This window comes from Odontesthes bonariensis, chromosome 5 (assembly GCF_027942865.1).
Source record: "Odontesthes bonariensis isolate fOdoBon6 chromosome 5, fOdoBon6.hap1, whole genome shotgun sequence".
NCBI classification, from domain to species: Eukaryota; Metazoa; Chordata; class Actinopteri; order Atheriniformes; family Atherinopsidae; genus Odontesthes; species Odontesthes bonariensis.
Window position 1 is genome coordinate 37,189,374 of NC_134510.1, and position 7,960 is coordinate 37,197,333.

Sequence of the window (7,960 nt, forward strand, 5' to 3'; positions counted from 1 at the left end):
GTTCTCCATCTTTCTCCAATGCCTGAGTTTGTTGTTGTTGTTGGTGGTGAAGAGGTCAACAGGAAGTGGCTCTATTAGCAACAGCTGGAATGGGTACAGCGCCACCTATCATACCGGGGTATGACACGCTTTGTGCCTCTGATCCCATTCATTCACCGCCATATATCCAAGGAGAATTACCCTTGCTCAACTCAGTATTATTGTAATTTAGCTAATTATCCGATCCTTTCAGTGCCATGTGACCCCACTGAGTGTTAAAGACTCACATAACATAACAATGGACTCGTCTCCGTCTCCCTGTTAGCATTAGCATTAGCGTCGGAGGTGCTGAAGTGGACAGCTTCGTTATCAGCCTGAATCCCGCCTTCACTACCTGCTCCTCATTCCTCCGCCGCTGGAGCAACATTGGACCCCTTTTTTTGGCGATAAATAAATATAAAGTTTTCTGCTTCCTTTTCATATTTTACATTAATTAGCAAACAACAAATCCCGCTAATAACATCAGCTTTGACCTCCAGGCTCCGTCATCTCGTGGGAGGAAGGGGGGGGCTGGGAGATACCACATTTCAAAACGGGATACAAGTGATGGGGAAGATGATACTTAGATGAATTGATTGTGTTGTTCAGAATTTCAATTGTAGTTCATTTATATGTATTGAATAATAGAATAATCAATACAAATTGACACAGAGTAATTCCATAAATTCATTTTAAAAAAAGAAAAAAGAAAAACGAACATTTCCATTTTCCCCTGGAGCCAAGGTGTGGCAGCTGCCATACCCAATTTGAGACTGGCCAACATTTAGCCTAACATGAACAATACAGAACAGAGGAGGATTGACCCCGTTTTTCCCCCCCGACTCCAGTCAAATGATAAATGAGCGAATAGTAGAGCTGAGATAAAATAAAATGCAGAACTAATGCGTCAGTCAGCTGAGACGACGTTTCCAGCCCTTCGACCTAATGTTAGCTCACGAGTCAGACAGAATTCCCCCGTGGAGAAGAGACGCTGTCCTGAGGTTTTTATGTGTTATAAAATATCTCTCCCAACGAATCTGAGTCACACAGAACACAACTGACAACTTCTGATGCTCGGGAAAGTGAAACATACCCTGATATCTGTAAAACTTGTCCCTGCACACTGCGCAGATTTAGTCCTCAGACGCCTACAATGCTGAGTCTTCCTCACCTGTAGCTACAGGGATGCTCATTCCCAAGAACAACTTTCTGGGTTACTCACGAATGATGGGGCACCTGATTATGCTGTAAAATAAGGGAGAAAACTTGGGAAGATACCTTGTACTGATGTGAGAATCGGCTCTCAACATTAAACTGGTTTTAACAGCACAAGAGTGTGTTTGCCCTGCAGGGCAAATGTCACCCCCGCTTCGTAATGCGTGAATCCATCAAATGATCCGACTCGGAGGGAAGTAGGTCAAACATTTCTAAAAATCATCCCTAAAGGCCGTGTTTTGTCGGAGTTTAGAGTTTTTAAAGGATTTAAAAGCGTGCACGGCTTCAGATGGGTCGGAGGGGCCGGTGCAGTTACCGTGGCAACTTGTTGGAGCCACAACAAGAAGGGTTTTGTCCTGATGGGGGCACTTGGTTGAGCTCTGCTGTGACTGGTCTCTGTTTCATTCTTTGCCTTTCTGCATCACAGACACACACAAACCAGTCTCCCTTTTCTTTTTCTTTTTTTTTTTTTTTTATTTTTCCCAGGGTGCATGGTGTCCCTGCATGGGGGAGTGTTTACAGGATGTTATCTGTGTCAGTGCCGGCCCCTCATCCCTCTCTCTCGAGTAGGTTTTGGTGGAATGCTGGAACAGGATGGAGGAGTTTCAAAGGGGGAGTGACGAGATACAGACACTGAGGAAAAAAGTGAGAGACAGAAGGGAGAGAGGGAGCCAGAGTATATATATATATATATATATATATATATATATATATATATATATATATATATCCCAAGAAGGCTGGTGCTCACAGGCAGAGCTGGACTACAGGGTAATTGGACTGCAGCCCATTGGATTTTTGTCTAAAAAAAAAGGTGAGTTCTTGTCATTTTTCCCTCTACTCAGCATCTCCATCCACTCATTTATTAGTGCTTTTGCATCATTTTCATATTCTGTAAGAGAAAGAAAGAAAGAATAAGACTTTAAGCCTCAGTTTTAGACTGCTGATTAGTAACTTTTAGGGTATTTTGATCCTTCAATTCCTTCAATTTCAAGTTGCTTAAAATGAAGAACTGCCCCTGATAATTCAGAGTTGGGGATAAGTCCTGTGGGGGATGTGGAGTCTTGTGAAACACTCACATACGCAGGAGCGCCGATAGGGGGGGACAAACGGGTATTTTGTCCCGGGCCCAGGAATGGGGGGGGGGGGGGGGGCAAAAAATTAAAAATTAAATTAAATTAGAAAAAAAATAAAAATAAAAAATAGGAATATGCGCATTACTCCGCAAATATGTCCAAATGTTTCAGGCACGCACGCCAATCAGGCTGAATTTGATTTGAGAATCATCCCCGGTTCAGCCCATTCAGAGAATTTTGTCCCGGGCCCAGCCAAACCTTTCAGCGGCCCTGCACATACGTGGTCTTTGTCAAACCTACGTAGGAGAGCATTTCACACGCTGTGCGAGACTCGCCTTTTTTCTCTCCCTCTCACTAAATCATTTTTGCTGTGAAAAGAAGACTCTAATTTTTTCTTTTTTTTTTTGCATTTCTTTGTCTGACAAAGTGTGATTTTTTTTTTTTACCAGGATAGTTACCCAGTTAGTGTTTTTCTCCCTGTTTCTTAGAATGGAACTCTGTTATGTCGTTTTAAATTCAAATTTTGAAATATAAAGGCTGTAATGAGGAGGAAAGTGTGATTAATTTAATGAACAGGTGCATCGGTGGAGATTTCCTTCTCTCAGACCTGGGTGTGCCTTTTTTTCTGAACTGGATATGGACTCAGGGGGAACATTAAATAAGTTAGGTCATCTCTCGTGAGCATTTTAAATAGAAAAACATACGATCGGGACTGAAGTAAAAGCCCCTTTTGCCCATGTTGTGAACATCTGTGTTTGCTTTGGTTCTTGGCTATTGTTAGTGCGTTAAAATGTCATCCCAACAGGCCAGTGCTGCAGTGTTGTGCAATAAGTGTACACAAACCATGTTTGATATTTGTTCTGTATTTGGTGTCTGCGAGGGCCTCATGGGCTTTTTTTTTTTTTTTTACATGTGCCAGTGCCACCAAAGCTTAAAAAAGGCCCTGTCATTAGCTGAAGCTGTGGGGGTACGGCATGAAACTGGAGGCCTACATGTGCTGACATGACCTACCGTTGGCTTTATTGTAGGCTTTGTTTGTCAGGAGTACGTCAGGAGTCAGCTGATTGCTTTAACTTTGCCAAATGCAGCTGAGAACCAAAAAGCAGAGCCATACCTTTGACTGAAATTTGACAAAAAAAAAAAAATCACACTATAATGAACTTTACAAGGATTTTTTCCCGTGTATCTTCTGCTTTCAGGCATCAGCAAAAGGCTCTTTCTCTGGGGAACATTAGAGTAGTTACTGTGAAACACTTAACACCAAGATGATTAGTGTGGCAGACTGGCTCATACAAAACAGGGACAAGATCGAGAAGGGTGTGGAGATCATGGGGCAAGCCTCCGAGGTGCTGGCGTCCACCGTGGGCCAGCTCCACCCCGTGCTGGAGGCCGTGTTCGTGGCCTCGGCCGAGCTGCTCAGCAACCCGGACAGCAAAGAGGCTCGCTACCTGACCCAGCAGTTCGAAATCGTCAATCAAAAACTCGAGGGAATCCAAGATGAGATCGATAAAATCGCCCTGGAGCTGCAGAAGACTTCCATGAACAAGCAGAACTTCGACCGAGAGGCTCAGATGCTCAGTCAGTACGATAAGTTCCAGACGTTTGTCACCACCAAGCCCGAGTTCAAGGAGAAGGGGAAGAAGAAGTTTCTCAGCCACTACGAGAACACCGACGGCGACCTGAACTTGGATGCCCTCTACAATGCCGTCACTGGGGAGAACGCCTCCGGAGACCCGATGCTGGAGACGGTACTCGCCACCGAGCAGAGAAGCAGAAGGGCGGTGGAGGACTTCTGCGCTCGGCTGAAGAAGCTTTTCGTGGTGGGAATCATCGCCGTCATGGGCTACACCGCCCTTCAGGATGGCTCTGTCGGGGAGGAGATAGTGAAGAAGTGGCAAGACCGAATGGAGGACGTGGAGAATCGAATGAAGGCGGCTGTGGACGACTGCACGCAGAACTTTGCCGAGCAGGCCAAGGAGGACATGGAGCACCTGCTCCTGGAGAGTCCCGGCACGGTGGATCCCGACTTCACCAAATCCCTCTTGGATTCGCTCGTCAAGAAGTACGACTGGGTGAGCTGGTCCATCAGGGCCTTCGCCGACAGGGAGCGCATTTTCTTTTTCAACTGGCTGGCGGGGAAGAATTACCACGGGAGCGGAGGAGCCAATAGGTTCGAAGTTCTGGCCAAGAACAAAATCATAGTGGTGGTCTCATTCTGCGTCGACCCCAAACCCATCAACAAGAGTGAGATCCAGGAGCAGATCGAGCAGCAGAAGCTGAAGGGGAACATGATGGCGGCGGCTCTGTCTCTGAACAAGAGCTTCCCCAACTGCCTGGTCCACGCTGTCAGCCATTACAAGGCTGTGGTGGAGACCAACAACTTCCGTGAGGATTGTTACTACTACGGGAAACAAAAAGGAGCTTACCTGTGCATCCACGCTGAGTAGGCTCAACACGGATGAATTTGAGAATGTCTTTCCAGAGACTTTAAACATCTCTATTAAATTTAGATCTATATATTCCTAAATATCCTCTCTGTTGTTGTGTAATCTGCTCTGTCCGGGTTCTGCTAAGTAATTCTTTGTGTCACAGCCATTTTAAATCTTCTTCAGTCTTCAGACTTCAGGGTGTTCCAGAGGTTTCAGAGCCATAGATCTCCATGCCAGCTTTGTCTTTAATGTCGGGATAATGATCATGACCAGCCAACCTTTGGCATTATTATACCTTTATGTGGTTTTAGCATCTCAGATTTGACAGTCTGTCAGTTTTGTCAGTTATTTACTTGCTTATACTCTCATATGGGAGCCATTTTGCACTGAAAACGATCATTTAGGTTTCTCTTCACTCCAACCCACGAGGTTCTCCTGCGCACTGCTGCCCCTACAGGCGGTGAGAGGAAACGTGACTCAGATAAGCACTGCAGGGAAACTATCAGTCCCAAGTGTTTCCTTTAACAACCCGCTGAGTCCTTTTTAAGGAAGGAAGGATTACTCACAGCGATGGAGTTCAGCACCCAGAAACAGCAACAGTTTTTTCACCCCTTGGATTTACGTTCAGTGATCACTTTACTGAAAAGCTTTTGCACTTCCTGGTTGGGTAACATCACTTTTTAAGAGTTTAAGAGATCAAAATTACTTGGGTTAGGTTTAGAAACACCATTATTTGTACTACACCTCCCTCTAACGACCTCTCACGCAGTGTTTGAACACAGTTATAACCTTATTATAAGGTTATTTGTTTTATAATACTCTGGCTTGGAGCAGTGACTTCAGAAAGGAACCACCACTTGTCATTTGGTACATGTTTGCCTTTGCATGGCTTAAACAAACAATAGCCTCTTAGCTGGAAAGCTTTAGATGTTCTGAAGAAGGCTGTTTCCTCTTTGTTTCCACCCGTCCATCCTAGAGCACATGGTTCATATTAAGAATAAACATCTGAGGAGTGCTGACAGCAAAAACTAATGTTATTCTCAGTTGTTTTTTACAGGAAATGTACAATATTATAACTGAATTAGAAGATTGGAAATAATAGCAGAGGATTTTGTGTTCATGTGTTCCAATCCTGGGAATAATTGTATATGAAAAAGGTGCAATAAGGCGCTTTGGGGGCCATAAGGTGCTGTGGGGGCAATAAGGCGCTGTGGGGGCAATAAGGCGCTTTGGGGTAAACTTGTGAAATCAACTACAATCATCAGAATGCTTCTGTGTATTTTACATTTATTTGTAATAAAAAGCTAAATACAGATGCTCTTGTCATCATTGGTCATAGTAAATCGAAAGTTACGGATGTACTACGGTTCTATGAATTCTGGATGACCGCCAGAGGGCGGTGCTTTCAGAACTGGATATCTCCATCTCACATATGTGCAGGTCGAGTTATTATACCAACAAAGTCACCTGTGACCATGTGATGACGTAGGGTGCACGCCACAGTATAAGACCACCACGTCATCACGCAACCTGTTCCTACAGAATCTTCTCGCCCAGATTCCGAGTGACAGACAGCTCTGGTGGTCATCCAGAATTCATAGAACCGTAGTTACATCCGTAACTTCCGTTCTATTTCATTCTTCCTGACCGCCAGAGGGCGGTGCTTTCAGCACTGGATGACTTATGCCAACAAGGTCACGAGGAATGCTTACCGCATTCAGGGCTGGAAGCTGTTGATAGAACAGCCGTTGCCACAGCAGGTAGAGCAGCCACATTGACGCGATAATAGCGAGCAAAGGTACATGAGGATTCCCAGGTCGCTGCAGCACAGATGTCCTGCAAAGAGACCCCTTTCAAGGCTGCCCATGATGTAGACACACTCCGAGTAGAGTGGCACCGCACGTTACTAGGCGCAGGTAGGCTCTGCAAACTATAAGCATGCAAAATCACATTGACAATCCACTTAGAAAGTCTCTGTTTTGACAGAGGTTGACCTCTCCTACAGCCCCCATAGCAAACAAACAGTTTGTCCGTTTTACGAAAACCGGCCGTAGCCCCCACATACGCCTCAAGTGCCCGAACAGGGCAAAGCTGCTCTGACAGCTCCGTTCCCGGCTGTGACGAGCTTGGTGGACGGAATGCAGCCAACTCAATTGCTTGGTTTACATGTGAGAGAGGCACCCTCTTTGGCAGGAAGGAGGGATTGGGTAGGAGAGTAACCCCCGGCCAATCCGGATACCAACGCATACACATCTCGCTCACTGACAGGGCGTGGAGCTCACCCACTCGCTTTGCTGATGTGATTGCCAGCAGAAATGCTGTATTTGCAGACAGCCACCTGAGTTCTGCGTCTTCTGTGGGTTCAAATGGGGGCCGACACACTGACCTCAAAACCAAGGTCAAGTCCCATGACGGTACCACAGTGACCCTTGACGGCTTACGCCTCAGTGCGCCCCTCAAGAACTGACTAACCAGATAGTGTGACCCCACTGTCTGGTTGTTCATTCTGGCATGTCCCACCGAAATGGCCGCCACATATACCTTTAAGGTTGATGCGCATCTGCCTGCGTCCAATAATGACTGCAGGAAACGTAGAATGATGGCCACTGAGCAGTTCTCTGGCACCTCCCCCTGTGACTGCCACCACTGAGAGAAAAGCTTCCACCGATTAGCATAGAGTGATCTAGTGGAGGGAGCCCCGGAACGTAATACTGTGTCGATCACCGACTGGTCACACGACGCAAGGAGTGGGTCCTGGCTCCCAATGGCTAGACCCAAAGCTGAAGGCGATCCGGATTTGGATGCCATATGCTTCCCCCCAGCTGAGAGAGGAGGTCCGGTCTCCTTGGGAGGCGCCATGGTTCCCCCTTGAGTAGTTTCAGCAGCACTGGAAACCATGGCCGCCCTGGCCAGTTGGGGGCCACCAGTAGCAGTCTGTGGCCCTTCTGTCGCACTCTTTCCAGCGTCACACGAATGAGTGGAATTGGAGGAAAGGCATAAAGAAGGCGGGGTGGCCAAACATGAGCCAAGGCATCCTGTCCCAGAGGGCTGGTCCCCCCCATCACTGAGTACCAAAGGGGACAATGTGTGGATGTTTCTGTGGCAAAAACATCCACCTCTGCTCTGCCATATCGGCTCCAAATCAGCTCCACCACTTCTGGGTGGAGTCTCCAGTCGCCCTGTGTCAGCCCTTGGCAGGAGAGAGAATCCGCCACACTGTTC

The 7,960-nt window shown here is 46.6% G+C and overlaps 1 protein-coding gene across 1 annotated transcript; it reads left to right on the forward strand.

Moving 5' to 3' along the window:
• The first annotated feature begins 1,850 nt into the window (after positions 1-1,850).
• On the forward strand, positions 1,851-6,015 carry LOC142380435 (protein rapunzel-like). Its single transcript, XM_075466292.1, has 2 exons — positions 1,851-2,047; positions 3,509-6,015. The coding sequence occupies exon 2, from the start codon at positions 3,575-3,577 to the stop codon at positions 4,754-4,756; it is 1,182 nt and encodes a 393-aa protein (XP_075322407.1). The 5' UTR covers positions 1,851-2,047; positions 3,509-3,574; the 3' UTR covers positions 4,757-6,015.
• The last annotated feature ends 1,945 nt before the right edge of the window (positions 6,016-7,960 follow it).